Source organism: the organism of the source record quoted next, unplaced genomic scaffold (assembly GCF_019419815.1).
Source record: "Pyrus x bretschneideri cultivar Hongxiangsu unplaced genomic scaffold, Pyrus_bretschneideri_v1 Contig16, whole genome shotgun sequence".
Taxonomy (NCBI): domain Eukaryota; kingdom Viridiplantae; phylum Streptophyta; class Magnoliopsida; order Rosales; family Rosaceae; genus Pyrus; species Pyrus x bretschneideri.
This window is the reverse complement of record NW_025999457.1, coordinates 3,664,740-3,683,600: the sequence shown is the minus strand read 5'-3', so window position 1 is coordinate 3,683,600 and position 18,861 is coordinate 3,664,740. Positions and strand designations below refer to the sequence as shown.

The 18,861-nt window shown below is 37.5% G+C and overlaps 3 protein-coding genes and 1 pseudogene across 6 annotated transcripts; 3 read left to right on the top strand and 1 right to left on the bottom strand.

The window, feature by feature from the left end:
• Positions 1-195: 195 nt before the first annotated feature.
• On the top strand, positions 196-2,698 carry LOC103942914 (monooxygenase 1). Of its 3 annotated transcripts, XM_048580995.1 has the most exons (7): positions 196-330; positions 470-512; positions 903-1,049; positions 1,143-1,193; positions 1,491-1,659; positions 1,760-1,991; positions 2,075-2,698. In XM_048580995.1, exons 1-7 carry the CDS (start codon positions 291-293, stop codon positions 2,614-2,616), a joined length of 1,224 nt encoding a protein of 407 aa, XP_048436952.1. In that variant the 5' UTR covers positions 196-290; the 3' UTR covers positions 2,617-2,698. The 3 variants fall into 3 exon arrangements, with proteins under 3 accessions (XP_048436952.1, XP_009351387.2, XP_048436951.1); XM_009353112.3 differs by having other exon boundaries at positions 307-512; positions 2,078-2,698; XM_048580994.1 differs by having other exon boundaries at positions 307-512.
• Positions 2,699-4,015: 1,317 nt separating this feature from the next.
• Positions 4,016-6,581, top strand: LOC125475751 (monooxygenase 1-like). Its single transcript, XM_048580991.1, has 6 exons — positions 4,016-4,176; positions 4,503-4,649; positions 4,748-4,798; positions 5,369-5,537; positions 5,644-5,875; positions 5,961-6,581. Exons 1-6 carry the CDS (start codon positions 4,094-4,096, stop codon positions 6,494-6,496), a joined length of 1,218 nt encoding a protein of 405 aa, XP_048436948.1. The 5' UTR covers positions 4,016-4,093; the 3' UTR covers positions 6,497-6,581.
• A 264-nt stretch (positions 6,582-6,845) lies between these two features.
• LOC125475750 (cleavage stimulating factor 64-like) lies at positions 6,846-12,778 on the bottom strand. Of its 2 annotated transcripts, none has more exons than XM_048580989.1 (10): positions 12,581-12,778; positions 12,285-12,363; positions 11,562-11,736; positions 11,001-11,034; positions 10,672-10,895; positions 10,514-10,591; positions 10,128-10,163; positions 9,496-10,032; positions 8,927-9,154; positions 6,846-7,295 (listed from the first exon to the last, which is right to left on the bottom strand). In XM_048580989.1, the coding sequence occupies exons 1-10, from the start codon at positions 12,609-12,611 to the stop codon at positions 7,146-7,148; spliced, it is 1,572 nt and encodes a 523-aa protein (XP_048436946.1). In that variant the 5' UTR covers positions 12,612-12,778; the 3' UTR covers positions 6,846-7,145. The 2 variants fall into 2 exon arrangements, with proteins under 2 accessions (XP_048436946.1, XP_048436947.1); XM_048580990.1 differs by having other exon boundaries at positions 9,496-10,026.
• Positions 12,779-14,563: 1,785 nt separating this feature from the next.
• On the top strand, positions 14,564-18,097 carry LOC125475842 (annotated as a pseudogene).
• The last annotated feature ends 764 nt before the right edge of the window (positions 18,098-18,861 follow it).

The following is an 18,861-nucleotide window of genomic DNA, read 5'->3' as shown; positions in this document are numbered from 1 at the left end:
TGTTATGGTATAATTTAACAAAAGTGGAAAAGAATGAGTCATTTATGCAATTTCACCTCTTTTGAAATAATGTAGTTTTATGTACCAATCAGACAAAGGCTTTACGCAATCAACCATATATATATGGAAAATGCAATGCATTATGAGTAGGACCCGATTGCCATTTTGACAATTTTCAACTGGACACTTCACCGGGTAAAGGGTAGACAAATAAGACAAAATAGGTAGAGCATATTTCAACCAAAAACTGTGTGTGTGTTAGAGAGAGAGAGAGAGAGAGAGAGAGAGAGATGGAAGTAGGTGATGAAGAGTTAGGGATCGCCATAGTTGGTGGTTCACCGGGTAAAGGGTAAACAAATAACACAAAATAGGTAAAGCATATTTCAACCAAAAACTGTGTGTGTTAGAGAGAGAGAGAGAGAGAGAGAGATGGAAGTAGGTGATGAAGAGTTAGGGATCGCCATAGTTGGTGGTGGAATCTGCGGCCTTGCAACTGCCCTTGCTCTTCATAGGTTTCATCTTTCACTACCAATTAGTTCATTAGTTCATTACAAATTTATGCTTCATGTGAATGGTTTGTTTTTATATGAAGTTGTTATTTCAAAATTTTACAGACTATATATCAGCATAGTTATTTACATGAATACATACAGATATATGTATATTTGTATGTGTGTGTGTGTGTGTGTATACTCATACATACAGTCTCCTTCCTTCTGTTGAGGGATTCCTCAAATAAGCTATTTTAGGATCCTTGCAGGGCCCACCACACTTCATATCCAGTCGTCCATCTTTTAGGTCTTCATTCAAAGATCATCTCTACAATCCAAATTATTTGACCGTTAGATTAAATGATAGTCGTAACAGTGTATATGAATATATATTGTGTATATATCATGCAGAAAGGGGTTTACAAGTGTAGTGTTGGAAAGATCAGAATCCCTACGTGCTACCGGAGGAGGTATCACTATTCGGGCAAATGGTTGGCGAGCCTTGGATGAGCTTGGTGTGGCCTCAAAGCTCAGACAAACTGCCCTACCACTTCAAGGGTACATATGTCTATATATTCGAACATTGCTCGGCTCCTTAAATTTTTTGTAAACATGTCTAACTAATACGAAATAACTTACTCTTGTCTATAGGGCCCGTGACATATACCTTCATAATGGCAAGCAACAAAAAATATCATATGGGTAAGTGAGTATATATGACCCCCAATTAATTCAAATAATGCTAGGAAATGTTATTAGCATCCGGACAAAGACATTTTGTATCGCATGCATATGAAAATATACAACAGGAGTGTGCAAAATGAGATTGTTAGAATGTCAAGAACAACTCTCGAATAATATTTGATTCAATAATGCTAGTCATAAAATGTTTTACTCAAATTTGATCACCAAGTGATATATTAGTTCTTTAATTTCGTTAGAAATAAACGTAAGTTTGAAATCGGTTAATAAATGAAATAATATTACGTCATTTGATAGAGGTGGGGAAGCACGATGCTTGAAACGGAGTGATCTGATCACAACACTAGCAGAGAGCTTGCCAGTTGGTACCATACGCCTTGGTTGCCAAGCAATCTCTGTTAAGTTGGACTCGTTAACTTCCTATCCAACTCTCCAACTCCACAACGGAAGCACCATCAAAGCCAAGGTACATCTACACTACAACTCGATCGCTTCATCTCTTCTCTCTATCGTTACAATTTTATCAGTTTTCTAATATCGATTAATGGTGTTAATTACCAAATCAGGTTGTGATCGGATGTGATGGAACAAAATCAGTTGTTGCAGATTTCATCGGGGTAAAACCATCAAAGCCGTTCATGTTGTCGGAGGTTAGAGGCTTTACAGTTTACGCAGATGGTCATAATTTTGGAAACGAGTTTGTACAAGTTAAGGGTGACAAGAACACAATTGGAAGACTTCCAGTTCATGAAAACTTGGTCTACTGGTTCGTCACTCACCAAGTCCATGGCAGACAAGGTGCATTCTTTTTCTTTTTCTTCTACAAAATTGTATCCCTTGTTATGTGAATCGTGACCACATCAAAGAAATTGTATGTGTAGCAGATCCGTCGAAGGTTTCGAAGGATCCAGAGCTCATTCGACAATTTACATTACAATCAATACTCGAAGAATTTCCTTCAGAAATGGTAGACATGATAAGAAAGAGTGAACTAGAATCAGTATCTCAAGTGCGCTTGAGATATCGTCCGCCATGGGAGATACTAGTACAAAATTTTCGAAAAGGAAGCGTAACGGTGGCTGGAGATGCCATGCATGTGATGGGGCCTTTCATCGGTCAGGGAGGCGCCGCAGGCATCGAAGACGCCATTGTTATTGCTAGAAGCTTGGCTCCCGCATTGGCCAAAAATCACTATAAAAAATGGAGTGGAAGGAATGGAATGATGGTTGAAGTGGGAGAGGCTTTCGACAAGTATGTGAAAGAGAGAAGGATGAGATTGGTGATGCTCTCTACACAAACTTATCTACTTGGTTTGCTGCAACAAGATTCAGGGTCGATGCTTAAATTTGTGTGTTTAATCTTGATGGCTACTTTATTTAGTGATGTGATTCGTCACACTCGATATGATTGTGGACGTCTTTAAAAATATGAATTCCATCCGTTGGTTAATGTCAGGCCTGGTGCCTTGAAACCAAATTTAAATTTCATTCCCGTACATTTGATTATACCGCTTTGTCATAAACCACGGCCACATTGCAAGCAAATTTGTAAATGTTCTTTTTCCTTGTTCGCGGGGCGTTGAATCATACACCCTCAAGACTTGAACTAGCACATAAATAACTGTAAATAACAAAACAACTGGGAAGAAACCTATTGACGATACAGATGATGAAGCGATCCAAGAAGCTTTCGTAGATGAAACGATGCAAGAAGCTTTTGTAGTTTTTGAAAATACCTCAAGCAAAGTACACAGCGTTTGGAGCGAAGGATTGTCAAAAGTTAAGTGAACATACTGTTATAAACAATCAAAATCGATTGAATCGATACCATACCTTTTGTTGCTTTAGTAAAGCAAGTTGGTGCCTGCACATGTAACAAACTACACTTATATTATCTCTCTTAGGAAGACATCATGGACCAAACCGAAGGGAACCTGTTCGCCCCATAAATTTGCCATGGTCCTTGTGGGTGGGCCGGAAATTTACTTCAATATGAGATTGGAGATTGCACGCGTGCCACTATTGGTTACTGTTAGTAGACGAGATTTGAATGATGGAAATTGCGCTATTTAACTTCTAACTAAAAGATTGTGTCATTGAGTGGGAGTGGCTCAACTTAAATTCTTTACTTATGTAGAGAATTTGATCACAAGACGGGAATGGTGAAGAGAAAGAGAAATTGTTTAGTGCTTTGTATTGAAATGACAATAACAAATTTGAAGAGAGAACTTGTATTAAGATGGAGGAATACTTGTAAAGACAACAAAGCTATAATGAATTGAAAGAGCACTTTGACTTTAATTGAAAGAAATGAAAGAGCTTGCAATGAAATGGAAAGAGTGCGGCTGTTGGTTTTCTAGAGAGAAATTTGTTTGATTGTTTTGAGTGTCCCCTCTTTCTGCCTTGGCTTCAAATATGTAGAGAACAAATCATAGTGTGAACGCAAAGCCACTTGATTCAGATTCTACCTTCCTCAAATCCACCTCCTTAGGAAATGGTATTAAAAGAAGCCACTTGCCGAACAATTTAACAAACGTCACCTCTTTTGAAATAGAACCATTTATTTGTTTTTTATTTATTTATAAATGAAGACATTACTTGATATGATAGCAAAAATCCACAAAATAATATAGTTTTATGTACCAATCAAAGGCATTTCACATCAACCACATATATAAATATGTGTGTGTGTGGAAAATGCAATGCAATATTAGTGGGACTCGATTGACATTTGACAATTTTGCAACAGGACACTTGACTAAGTAAAGGTTAAACAAAGGAGACAAAATATATAAAGCATATTTCAACCAAAGACACTGAGAGAGAGAGAGAGAGAGAGAGAGAGAGAGAGAGGAGAGAGAGAGAGAGAGAGAGAAAGAGAGAGGAGGGGAGAGGAAAAAAATGGAAATAGCAGATGAAGAGTTAGAGATCGTCATAGTTGGTGGTGGAATCTGCGGCCTCGCAACTGCCCTTGCTCTCCATAGGTTTCATCTTTCACTACCAGTTACATCATTAGTTCATTACAAATTTATTCTTCATGTGAATGGTTTATTTCAAATGTAGTTGACTATCAGCATGATAAATTACATGAATACATACATACAGTCTCCTTCAGTTCAGGAATTCCTCTAATAAGCTGTTTTAGGATTATTTGTGAGGTTCACCTTAATCGTATCTAACCTTACATCTTTCAGATATTCTCTCAAATATTATATCTACAAATAATCACTCAAATCTGAAAATATTTGACTGTCATATTAAATAGTAATCATGATAGTAAAAGTGGATATGTTTTGTATATATCATGCAGAAAGGGGTTCACAAGTGTTGTGTTGGAAAGATCAGAATCCCTGCGTGCTACCGGAGGAGGTATCGTTATTCGAGCAAATGGTTGGCGAGCCTTGGATGAGCTTGGTGTGGCCTCAAAGCTCAGACAAACTGCCCAACCACTTCAAGGGTACATATGTCTATATATTCGAACATTGCTCGGATCCTTACATTTTTTTTAAACATGTCTATCTGATACAAAATAACTCACACTCTTGTGTTGTACAGAGTCCGTGAGATATACCTTAATGATGGCAAGCAACGAGAAATGGCGTATGGGTAAGTGAGTATATATGACCCACAAATTAATTCACATAATGCTAGAAAATGTTATTAGCACTCGAAAAATGACATTCTATATCCTTTGTATATGAAAATATATGGGACAAAATATACAAGAGGATATGTGGGACAAAATATACAAGAGGAGTGCATGAGCTCATTCGGAAGTGCTTTTGAAATGACTAAAACCGTTGTTGGAGAAAAAAAGCTGGGTTCCAAGAGCATTTGAAGTGCTTCTTGCAAGAATGACTAGTTATGTGCTTCCTGTGAGAAGCACTCCAAGTGTTTTGCATTTTTACTCAGAATTTGTTCCAAAAAAAACATTTTTCACCAAAAGCGTTGTTATTCATTTTAGAAACACTTCCAAAGCGAGCTCAACATTGTTAAAGTGTCTATAACAGCTCTTATTAAATAATTATCTAATTCAATAATGCTAGTTATAAAATATTTTTAGTAAATTTGTTCACCGAGTGATATGTTAGTGCAGTACATGTCAGTACTTTAATTTCGTTAGAAATAAATGAAGTTGAAAATCGGTTAATAAATGAAATACTGTCATGTCAATAGAGGTTGGGAAGCACGATGCTTGAAACGGAGTGATCTGATCGCAACACTAGCAGAGAGCTTGCCAGTTGGTACCATACGCCTTGGATGCCAAGCAATATCGGTAAAGTTGGACTCCTTAACTTCCCATCCAACTCTTCAACTCCACAACGGAAGCACCATCAAAGCCAAGGTATATATACACTACCACTCGATCGCGGTCGTTTCATTTCTTCTCTGTATCGTTACAATTTTCTCAGTTTTCGAATATCGATTAATGCTGTTAATTATCAAATCAGGTTTTGATCGGCTGTGATGGAACAAAATCAGTTGTCGCAGATTTCGTCGGTGTAAAACCATCAAAGCCGTTCATGTTAGCGGGGGTTAGAGGTTTTACAGTTTACCCAGGTGGTCATAATTTTGGAAACGAGCTTGTAATGGTTAAGGGTGACAAGAAGACAATTGGAAGAATTCCAGTTCATGATAACTTGGTCTCCTGGTTCGTCACTCACCAAGTTCATGGCAGACAAGGTGCATTCTTTTTCTTTTCTTCTACAAAATTGTATCCCTTGTTTTTCGAATCGTGACTGCATCAAAGAAATTGTACTTGTAACAGATCCGTCGGAGGTTTCGAAGGATCCAGAGCTCATTCGACAACTGACATTACAGTTGATCGAAGAATTTCCTTCAGAAATGGTAGACATGATAAGAAAGAGTGACCTAGAATCAGTATCTCACGTGCTCTTGAGATATCGTCCGCCATGGGAGATACTGGTAGAAAAATTTCGAAAAGGAAGCGTGACGGTGGCTGGAGATGCCATGCATGTAATGGGGCCTTTCCTCGGGCAGGGAGGCTCCGCAGGCATCGAAGACGCCATTGTCATTGCTAGAAGCTTGGCTCCGACATTGGCCAAAAATTACGATAGAAGATCGAGCGGAAGGAATGGAATGATGGTTGAAGTGGGAGAGGCTCTCGACAAGTATGTGAAAGAGAGAAGGATGAGACTGGTGATGCTCTCTACACAAACTTATCTACTTGGTTTGCTGCAACAAAATCCAGGGCCGATGCTTAAATTTGTGTGTTTAATCTTGATGGCTACTCTATTTAGTGATGTAACTCGTCACACTCGATATGATTGTGGACGTCTTTAAAAATGTAAATTACATCACTTGGTTGGTTATGTCAGGCCGGCGCCTTAAGACCAAATTTGAATTTCATTCCCAGTAAATTTGAGTATATTTGTCTCTCTGTCATAAACCACGGCCACATTGCAAAGCAAATTTGTATATGTTTGTTTTCCCTCTTTTACGGGGAATCGAGCCATACACCCTCTAGCCTCAATACTTGAACACTGTAACTAAGAAAACAACTATGGAGAAACCAAGTGACGATACAGATAATTAAGCGATCCGAGAAGCTTTCGTAGATGAAGCGATCGAAGAAGCTTTTGTAGTTTTCGAATATACCTTGAGCACAGTACACAACGTTTGGAGCAAAGGATTTTCAAAAGTGAACGAACAAATTTTAGCAAGGGAACGTAAATTTAAACGTTGTGATCCAGACAAAATTTTCCTATTCTAACTAACTTACGGACAAGACTAAAACACAAGCTGGCCTAAGCTTTCATGAATACGATAGTGCTCCACTGCGGATCCTCTGATCTAACTCTTTAAGTGAACATACTGTTACAAACAATCAAAATGGATTGAATCAATACCATACCTTTCGTTATTCTGGCAACCAAGTTGGTGCCTGCACATGTAACAAATTCCTGCATCAAAACCGCCATTTATGACTCTGCTACGATGGCTGAATCTGATCTCGCCGAAGCATCTGTTGGAGCTTTATTACTTCTTGTTGCTGTTCCGGAGACAATGAGCTCAGTTTTTCAGGTGTTAGGCTCAAAACTTGTTGTAGTAGAGCAGACTCTACTCCAGGTGGAAGCTGAGACTGAAAGATTAACCATGATATCAGCATCTCTTGCCTAGTTGTTTTTCGAAAAGAAACAAAACTTTTTCTTATAATAAACATCAACCATACGTAGCTGGAGACATTAACTGCATCCTATTGTAAGTTTACATTAAGATTCTGGAGCAACCATCTTTCTGAGACAAAATTCTTAAATACGAAAACAAGGAAATGAAACTACATGCACTCACATACGACCAAAGCATAAACTCTATGCATGTGTTAGATATTGTCAATAAAAATCTACAATTCCAGAAAAGCGCAAAAAAGTAAATTGCTAAATTCCCAAGAAGACCTTCCAATCCTCACATCCGCCTCTTTATAGTAATTCAACAAATACTCTCGTTCCCAACTAATTGCGGTCCCCGTTACACCAAGCTAGCCCCATTCCCTGAACTTATTCTTAGCACCTGCATTATCAATGTGTGAAGGAAGAGACTATACTACATTCACAAAACCCACCTTTCATATCCCCCTCACCTTCCTATTCCATCCATCGATATCCTAGGTATATCATATGGACTGATCCTAGGCGTCAGAGTGAAACTTATCCATTATTCTGCTCCATTCCACAATGGTACATGGATCATTGAAAGGCCCAAATTAATACGCTTAGGAATTCTAAAGGGCATAATTCATGACACCTAAGACATTGATCATGTAACATAGAGAGGGTCAAAGATAATGAACATAAGAATCCAAAACAATAGACCCAGAGCACGAGTGTAAATTACATTAAGTAAAGGTAAAAACAAGCTGTCAATCATGTAGTTCTTGGATGGGCGTATCAATACTAAAAAGTTGACTCTTGCATCAGTAAATCACTTCTAAATTCCTTTTAAGTCTTTATGTTACATACACTAGTTCATCAAGAACCCACAAGTAAAATCCTTTGAGATGTTGATTAATCGCTACAGATGATTTAAACCAATAGTTCATTATCTAACTGATTTTCTTTTCCAAACCTCCATCCACTAGTTAAGAGAAAATAATTGGTCACCAAACGTTATATAGAAAATCCCCTTTATCAGAGAAAATTTTGCAATGCTTAAGCTACAAAAATGTGTGGAATGTCACAAAAGTTTTCCCCAATTCACTGAGAATATAAACTCCCGCATTGTTTTCTGTTTATCTAACCTTTGAATTTACAAAATCCTATGCCTTTGGTTTGCACTTGGCTTTTCTATTAAATGCTGTACAAGCAACATGATATCAGAACAAGCAATTCATCAGGTGTCAGGCCTAATTTTGTAAAACGTGCTCCACAACACAATATAAGTGAAAATATAAATTCATGTGAGCTCATATGTGACGGGATGTTTTGAGAATATCAATTCTCACATCAGTAAAAGTAAGCCTTACATTTCAATGTACAAGATTTAAGGACTCTCTACCCATTGGCAATTCGTTAATACTTTTCAGTTGGAGGCACAGGCCTTAACATAATCTTAATAAAAATTTGCCAGCAATTCATGATACCAAAAAACCAAAACATTGTCACTGAGCATCAAGACAACTTTTCTTTTTACACAAAAATTTCCGGTTTCAAGACCAAACTAGCTGTGAAAATATGAAAAATATACTGGAATAGTAATCACCAGGGAAGACATTACCTGAGAAATCTGTTTCTCAGAGTGCTGTACTTCTTCTGACTTATGAACAGGCTTCACAGGCAAAGCATGGGGCAATACGGATCCATTGGCAAGAGGCACATCAAGACCCACTCTTGACAAAGTGCTACTACTTCCATCATCCAATTTCATTAGCTTTGAAGGGCGCTTAACTGATTCTACTGAATCGTTAACCGCTTGAAAAGATCTATCAGCATCCTTGTTGATTACCTGTGAGATTCCCAAAGACAATGAAACAAACAAAGAAAGCAAGTTAGATAACACAAACAATGAAAAAAAACTAAAAAGATAACTAAAAGCACCAAATGATGGCAGCCAGATGGTTTTTTCACACCCTAGTCATCTGAATTTTGTAAACACAAACCAGCAACCTTCATTCAGAAATTTTATTAACAGTCAACTCAAATACAACACAACAAGCATAGTGCATTATGTAAGTTTCTGTTCAGCTTAACTAATCATTCCATCCACCTATGCAACTAATCCTTTTTTTTTTTATCAAAGGTAGACATCAAACTCGAAGAATTATGACAAGTACTATAAATTGGCACCTGAAAGCTGGCTTCAGATAGAGGACGAGGTAAAGAAGAATGCTGTACAGTAGCAATTGGATTAACCATCCGAGTGTTATGCCCAAAGTTGGCACGTCCAACCTGACCCGGATGCTGTATCAGAGGAGGCTGCATTTTCTGGTTTGAACTAGAAGAATTCGTAAGCTGAGTTTGGGGTCGAAAGGACAAACCACTTGAAGACTGAGGGTGTATGGGAGGAAATGTTGGAACTCCAGATTGCCCCAGCAATGGGGCCTGTTGCAAAATGTGGTGGTTTACATGTTGTGGAAGCTGCATTCGAGGCTGCATGGGTTGCTGTTGGGGTGCAGAAAACTGGCTTCTACCCAATGGATTTTGAGGTACAGCTGCAAATTGGCCTTCTTGGACATTGGGCACCAACCCAGACTGCAACTTATTAGGTGCAGGAGGGTGCAACTCAGCGGGGGTTTGAAGTGCAGGTGACTGAGCCTGCTGGGCCTTGTTGAATGGAGGCTGTGAGGTATGACCCGAAGCTTGCCTGATATTTGGCATCTGCAACTGAAGAAGGAAAGTCAATGTCTTACCGTTAATAAGTTCAACAAACACAAGTACTTAACAATATTGAAATGACAGTTCCAGGTGGAGAAACGAACCATTTGTGGGCTCACCATTCCAAGCATTATTTGTGCCTGAAAATAAAGTTAAGATATCAACACTATAACGATTAGAAAAAGAAACAGGCCACAGCACAAAAGCACAAGTGAAAAAGGTTATCAATATGTTGGCCCTTCAAAAAGGGTACAAAGAGGAAGTAGACAAAAGAGAGGGGAAAACAAAATTCTGTCGAAAGCATGTCTGAAGGACCTCGCTGAACAAGGAAACCAGAAATATACAGCTCAATCAAATCTACTCTTCCGGGAAGTTACATATTTACAAATGAATATGCATGAAAGCTATGACGAAAGGGTAGTATCAAAAAAGAAATTTACTGGTTGAAATCTGTACCACATAAACACTATTACAAAGAGTCAAAATTTACCTGGAAGAGGGCTTTTGGCAACTGTGGCCTTGCAAGCAATAGTTGACGAGCTAGCCCTTTGTTTTGTGTAGCAATTACCTATAATAAAAAATAAAAAAATATGAGAAACACACCAAGACGGATCCAAAACAAAGAAATAAGCTTCTTCAATTGCTCACCTTGAGCTCCGACATAACTTGATTCAACTGACCCCTAGACATTTTGGCCAGATGAAGTGTCAAGGGATCATTTGGTGATGCCAATTGATTCTGCAAACCAGACTGAGCACCACCTAGAGCTCCTGCCATGGCAGTAGCTGCAGTAATAGCTATATGGAGACCAATTGGCTGATGTTGAAGAGATTCTGCATGAACAGATAGCCCCCCTCCTTGCTTTTGAGGATCTATGATGTACCCAAAAGAAAAAAGATAGCACAATTTCAGATTGCTCTTATGTCAAATAATAGCGCAGAAAAACAAGAAAAGTAAAAAAAAAGAAGAAAACTAACCAACATTAGCAGTCAATCCTGGTCCACCACGACCCTGCAAATGGAGAAAAAAAAAAAAAAAAAAACCCTTTAAGCTTACAATAAAACCAACATTTATATGCACTAACACATACTCAATCCTGGCATAACCCCCTATTCAACTGTCACTAGCATTTACATATCAAGATGATTTATCTCACTCGTTTGGTATATTGACTGCATTTCCTAGGAAACAGCATGCAAAACATTTAAAAACAGGGGGATATGCAAACAATTTTGTAACAGATTAACCAACTGAAATGTCTGAAAAACCAAAGAAAACAGCAAAATATAAGTGTAGTCCAGCCCTTTTAGATACATTTAATTCCAAATCAATGGTCAATATTAGACAATCCAGGTCAGACTCATCATCCAAGAATTTAGCATCCACAAAATATCCTTCAAGCTTGGTCAAGCAACTTCTAATACAAGAGAGGTGACAGTAAAAGCAAATAAACTACAGTGGTGCAAATTACATTTAAAAAAAAAAATTGAAAAGCAAGAAAATAGGGATAACATTGCAGCTATAAGTCTCCTAGTCACCTGATCTCGACTTCTATCAGTGCCTTTGTCATTTTCAGCAAAATCCACTCGTAATTGCCGGCCATTGATCTCATAACCCTGAAGATTACGACGAGCACTTAGAGCAGTCTCTTCATCCTTGTACTCACAAAACCCGTAACCCTTTGGTTTTCCAGTCTCTCTATCAATAACTAGTCTGAAACAAAAAAGGAAGTATAGAAAAATAAATTAAAAATATTCGGCTACTTCCGGAAACCCAGAATTTTGGATATTTACCAGACAGTACACCTACTTCCTAACCTACAGAATATTGTAGCATCAGCTAAACGAAAATAGCTAATAGGACTTCGCTTCTAAACTCACTTCACAAACTGAAGACACTTTTAACGTACAAACATCCTAGAACATATAGCTTCACTAGCATAAGAAAAACAACTCATTTAACATCCTTTAAAATTCAACTGCCTCTAAATTTTGCAAGTAAAGATTGTATATTTTCTTCGGAAACAATTTTAAATCGGTCTCTAAGTAAACATAAAAGCAGAATTAGAATTCAAAAGGACAGGAAGAAGAGGGTTTCCGTAAAATTGTAAATTTGTGATTAAATTATATTGTTTTTTTTTCTCCTTCGGAGCAACGATGTATCAGTCTCTAAGTAACATATACAGCAGAATTAGAGTTCAATTTTAGGGTTTACGTAGAATTGTAAATTTGCGTGATTGGGAAGTGAGTCAACTGACTGACCTGAAAGATACAACAGGACCAACCTCCTGGCAGATTTCTACAAGCTGTTCCTCAGTGGCATCATAAGGTATATTCCCCACTGCACCACCAAAAATGAAATTCAAAAATTACCCATAAAATTTCAACCCAATTTCCGTAAAACCCTTAAAAGATTTAAGAATTGGCATTCGTACTCGATTGAACTCATTGCAATCGATTTCGAATCAAAATCGACGCCGCAAGATTTACATAATTTTTCGACGAATTTTCTGGGGAAGCAAACAGAGAATGAATGAAAGAGAAAAAGGAAAGAGTACCAAAAACGCAGCGGTGCTGAGAAGCGGCCATGAATCTCAAGAGGAGGAGAAGAAGGTGAAGCGCTGCTTCATCTTCTTCCTCCTTACCATTCTTTCTGTTCTTCGGTTTTCTTTGGAACTCCTCTCCTCGAGACGGGATTCGCAGAGAAGGTCGAGAGAGAGAGCGGGGAGCGAAGTCGATAGATTTGGTGGATGAAAAACAGAAGAAGCAAGAAACTGCGGTTTCGAATGTTTTTGCCTTTTATTTACTCAGCATGCCATGTCCCATGTCTGAAATGTTTCACTTAGCATGCCGTGTCTCATGTCTCACCAAAAAAATAAGTAACTGTGTTATTAATGGCATGTTTACCTCCAGGAATTAAACACCGAAATTATTTTAGGGCATGTTTATTTGTGGAAGAGGAATTTGAATAAATTTAACTCATGATGTGCACAATATAGACTTTACATTTACATTTTTGCTGACATGAATCCACATAAGCGTGATTTTTTTTTTTTTGAACAAATGATATTATCTACACTAAGAGGAGGGGGTGGGCTTAGCCTCATAATGGGATGCGCTAGCAATAATGGGTTCAAACTCGCATTTTGTTAGAATCGAACCTAAGACCTCTCACTTACAAGTGAAGAGAGATAACATTAGACTGTAATACTAGTTAATACCACTAAATTATAATACTAAATGAGACACGTGAGCATGACTTAGACATACATTAATTTATTTTCTTAATTTTAAAAAATATAAAAAATAAGAACCCTAAGACCATCTCTAAAGGAGATGTCAAATTTTGAACATAAAATTTAAATTTTGACAGCTTATATGGCACTTTGACATCTTTTAAAATTTTGTTCTCCAACCGATATGTCAAATTAAATTATTATTTTATAAAAAAAAATTATTAAACTAATTAAACCAAGCTGTGAGGCTCAAGCAGGCTAGTGTGGAACTTTAGCAGAGGTAGAGTGGGACCGCTGCCGCTATTGGTGCCCAATTGCAGTGGCGATATTGGGTATGCGTCGGAAGTGAGTTTCTCGACAAGAGGCGATCAGATCGTTTGTGGGGATTGTTACTGTTGTTCTAGCGCTTCAATTTTTTATCCCTGCAGGTATTCAATTGAAAAATGAAAACTAGAAATTGAATGCTCATAGATGTGAAATGGGTTTTTGAAAATTTTTTAACACTGGGGATTTGGGTACTTGTTTGATCCATTTGATCGCATTTTCGTTGAGGCCTTTGGTGTAATCTGTTCACCTTCCTACTAATTAAAATTTAATAAAACACATTTAATAATTAATAATAAAAAAAACATTTGAAGCTGTTGTCAAATTTGATCGCAACCTTTTTTGTTGCCAATCCATGTCATTGCCAGATAGGATTTGGCACTTCGGTTGGAGAATATTAGTGTAGTCTTATTTTACTATTATAGTTGATGTGTACATTTGGAGATGCTCTAATGATAGGAGCTCATGCGTCGACACCCCTCTAATCTCTCCCACTAGCCTCCCATCCCACACCCCCTTCTCTTTCATTGGATCTAGATTTCAGGAGTATAGCTCGGAGATTTATAAGTCGTGAATCAAATGTGACTCGGTCAAGTTTGTAGGGGGTTTCACCAGGAATTGCTGGTTGCAAATAGAGATAGAAGGAGAATGGCCGGACCCAAAGACAAGCAAGACGCTCCATTTTATTTACTGTTCACTTTAACGAAAAATCATATTTTTACACTAAAAAGTCAATACTAATACTATTCACTTTAACGAAAAATCATATTTTTACACTAAAAAGTCAATCCTGATACTATTCACTTTACCCTTTATTTTGTCCTTACCATTAAACCTCAAATTTTCAAACTATTTTCATTAGCTTTCTTTTTCATTTAAGTGGCAAGACCAAAACGATGTCGTGTTGATCCAGGGTTTTTAATTTTATTTTTTTTCTTTCTTTTTCTTCCTCTCGCCGCTTCTCCCTGCCCAGTTTGCTCCATGTCCCTCGCCTTCACCCCAGCCACCTTCTCCTTTCTAAATCGAAGGGAGCTCCAATATCAGAAACTCAAGGTAAGACGATGTACTTCCATATATGGAAATCTCCATGTTTTCTTTATTCGAGCCCCTTTTCTTTGCAATTTGCATGCACGATTGGTTGTAAATTATAATGATTTAGTTTTTAGTCCTGGAGACGAAATCCAAGGGTAGAAAGTTTCCTTGGCGTTATGCCGCATACCAAGCGTTTGAGGAAAGTCATCAAAGAAAAACAAAAATTAGTTAATTAGGAGCTTTACGTGTTAGATGTTTAAGCTGAAGGGAGAGGAAAAGGGTTTTTCTGTTCAGTGTTTGGTTTCAACTAGACAAGAAAACCAAAATTAACATTATTTGGTAAAAGAAAAACTCAATGCCCACAGTTTTGTTTTGTTTTATAGCTCCTTGTGATCAGATACTGCCGTTTTTCTTCAATAGTCCGGACTACTCAGTGGAGTGGGAAATGAACGGTCATGATTGAATTGAGGAAATAATATTTTTGCTTACTTGACAATCTAACAGATATAAAGCCAGACTACCCGGTAATCCGGACTATTGATGACTTACCCCCCATACTCCGTTAAAAGTGTTTTAAACTTGGCTTATATGTGCACGCCTTGTATGTTATTCACTAATCAAGTGTCTTCAAATGATTCCTCAAATGATGTTCAAGACCTGGGAAGTGTTGCTGAGTTGGTGCTTTTAGGAGGATGTTGGAGACCCTAAGGTACTATGCGGATTCTGCTCATGTATATATTTCCTGTATCATATTTTGAAATATGAATCTCTGCCTTATTTTGGATATAATAGTAATTTCTTTTATTTTTCAGTTACAATAATAGTGGTTTCTTTGAATTCCATGGATAATGTGAAATTCAATTTAACCGCTGTACGAACTTACATGCAGTAGCAAAATGGCTTGGTTAAGAATGCAGTTGTAAGTTGACAGTTATGAAAAATTGTGGTAATTGGTTAGGGACCTTGTTAGTTGGTCAAAGACAGCCAGCATCTTACAACTTATAAAACGGACTTAGGGACCTTGCTAGATTTTGTTAGAATGTGAATTACGATCAGCTTGGTCCCCTCACAACATACGTAGGCAGTCTAACCCAAAAGTTAGATGCAGCCATAGAATAGAATAAATGCTACCCTTTGCCATGACTGAGGGTCCGTGGCGTGACAATATGTGCTTTAGACTAGGGAGTTTCAATGGTGATTGGTGAACAAATGATTCATTGGGGGCAAAAGCTTATTTTTGGTTGTTATTTGTTTTAGTCTGAGTTTAGAATGCAGTTTGGTTTCGGTGCTTATGGTTTCAATTTCATAACTGGAATGCGTATTTAATAATGCAATTATGATTTTAAGTCCTTTCAGAGTTTTTGTATTCTTGACAATTTGGGACGAAAACTTATGTTAGCATTCTTTACAATTGTATTTGTCTAGATTTGCCATTTCAAATGGCTTTTAAATATCAGGAATTAAAAAATGACCTCCAAATATCATTAGCATCTTTCTTGGCCTCCATATTTATGTTAGCATTCTAATTTCCCACAATGGAGTTTTGGTAATCTCATGTATCATCTTATGTTGTTTAGTGTTTGATTGGCAGAAATAGATCAAGGGTAAGCCCTCGAAACCTTCAAATGGGCCTCCAAACTCCCCAAGTTCAGACACTCTCCCTCCACATACAGAACTCTCATCCACAAGCTGCGCACCTTCCACCGCTTTGACACCATTCACCAACTGCTCAATGAAATGCCCACATCAATTGGACAACCCCCAGATGAAGACATCTTTGTCACCATCATTCGAGGTCTTGGCGGTGCCCACATGGTAAAACAAGTGATCAATGTGCTTGACTTGGTTTACAAGTATGACCAGAAACCTTCTTTGAAGGTATTCAATACAATACTTGATGTTCTTGTGAAGGAAGATATAGATATAGCTAGGGAGTTTTATAGGATGAAGATGATGGAAAGTGGCATTGAAGGCGATGGTTATACTTTTGGTATCTTGATGAAAGGACTTTGCTTGACAAATCGAATTGGTGATGGTTTTAAGCTTTTGCAAGCAATGAAGACTCGGGGAATCACTCCAAATACTGTGGTCTATAACACGTTGCTTCATGCGCTTTGCAAGAACAAGAAAGTTGGGAGAGCGAGAAGCTTGATGAATGAGATGGAAGCGCCGAATGATGTGACTTTAATATTTTGATAACTGGGTATTGTGGAGAAGAGAATTTAGTGCAAGCTCTTGTTCTCCTAGAGAAGTGCTTTGATTTAGGGTTTGTGCCTGATGTTGTCACTGTAACTAAGGTGTTGGAAATTCTTTGCAGCAATGGCCGTGTAATGGAGGCTCTCAAGCTTATTGATAGAGTGGAGAGCAAGTGAGGACTGGTGGATGTGGTAGCTTATAACACCTTGGTTAAGGGTTTCTGTAGAGTAGGCGAAGCGAAATTCATTCTTCGCATTGTGGAGGAAATGGAGAAAAAGGGACGCCTTCCAAATGTTGATACTTACAATGTCTTGATCTCTTGTTTTTGCGAGTCTGGGATGTTGGATATGGCTCTGGATCTGTTTAAGGATATGGAAACAGATGGCATCTGCTGGAATTTTGTTATGTACGATACGTTAATTAGAGGTTTGTGTGCAAGAGGAAGGACGAAAAAAGGGTTGGAAATTTTGGAACTAATGAATGAGAGAAAACACGGTTCTGGGGGCCAAATTTCTCCTTAAAATAGTGTGTTATATGGGCTGTATAAGGAAAATCGTTTAGGCGAAGCACTTGAGTTCTTAACCAGTATGGGGAAACTATTTCCCAGAGCTGTCGATAGAAGCTTGAAAATTTTAGTTTCTGTGAGGAGGGCGCCACATTGAATGCGAAGAAGATTTATGATCAGATGATTACAGAAAACGGAGTTCCAAGTGCTATATTCTTTCACTGTCTAATCCATAGATTTTGCCAAGAAGGCACTGTTCGCAAAGCTTTTGACCTAATGAATGAGATGATTGGTCATGGTTACTTTCCTCTTGCATCAACGTATAATCCTGTGATCAATGCGTTTTCTGAGAAAGGGAAAGTTGGCGGTGCACTGAAACTTGTGGAGGACATGGCCGAGCGAGGTTGCTCACCCGATAGCGGAAGTTATAGTCCGTTGGTAGCTGTTCTTTGCCGGATGGGGGATTTTCAGAAAGATTTGAGACTCGTTTTGCAGTTGGTAGAAAAGGGCAGCATTCCAAATTACCTGACATGGAACTCGTTGCTTGTTTGTTTAAGTCAAGAGACTGTATGGTTGAAGGGAAAAAGTATAATCGATGTAAATAACAAGTTACACTATATTATTGAGAATTAGATGCATGCTAGGGTCGACTTTTGGTTCATCATGTCTTCTTGTACTCCTAGTGTTTGCAAAGATTATACAAATAAGAGATTTGTATATGTATTGTATTTGACTTGTTAAACAATCACAACAAATTAAATTATAACGTTCTCCTCCTTCTACTTCTTTTTTATTTATTTCTATAACAAATGTCTTCATTTTCTCTCTTCTTGTATGCGACTTTATTATACACATCAAATGCCTGATAAAATACCGCAATTGACAAGCCCTGACAGTCTTCAACATCACTCCAAATTTTGTGTAGCCACCCTCAACAAGCTGTTATCCACCATCCATTTTTACTTTTCATAAGCTCTATTAACTTTCGACTGTCAGAAATAATGAATTGAAAAAGATCAACAGAAAAAAAGTTAATAAAAACATGTGAGAGATAAAAAAATGAAGTGTGAAAGCACTATCCTAAATGAAAATGAAAATGAAAATTAATTGACAAAATTAATGCAACTAACAAAATAATATATAAATAAAGAAATGAAGATTGGATAAGAATAAATACATCGACTTTACTCCACCATCGCAATCATAGAGACGTAACCAGGATTTGTTAATCTCTTACGCTCCATCCTACGTTAATATTTTACTGAAATTTTAGCCAAGTTGTATTAATTTTTTTGCTTTTCTAAGTTTAGTGCTATTAGTTAAAAAAAAAAAAAGTTTTGTGGTGTTACACCTAGCAATTTGATTTAAACTCATTTTTTTTCCATGAATTAACTTTAGACATTTTTTATTAATAGTTTTTTTTTTTTTGGCCAAATTTTTTTCATGATCCTTGTGGTGATTGATACCTTACTTTTAAATAGACCCATGTGGTGAAAAAACTATTAATTGTAATCTTGTGGTGAAAATCGTTATCAATCTGTTGACT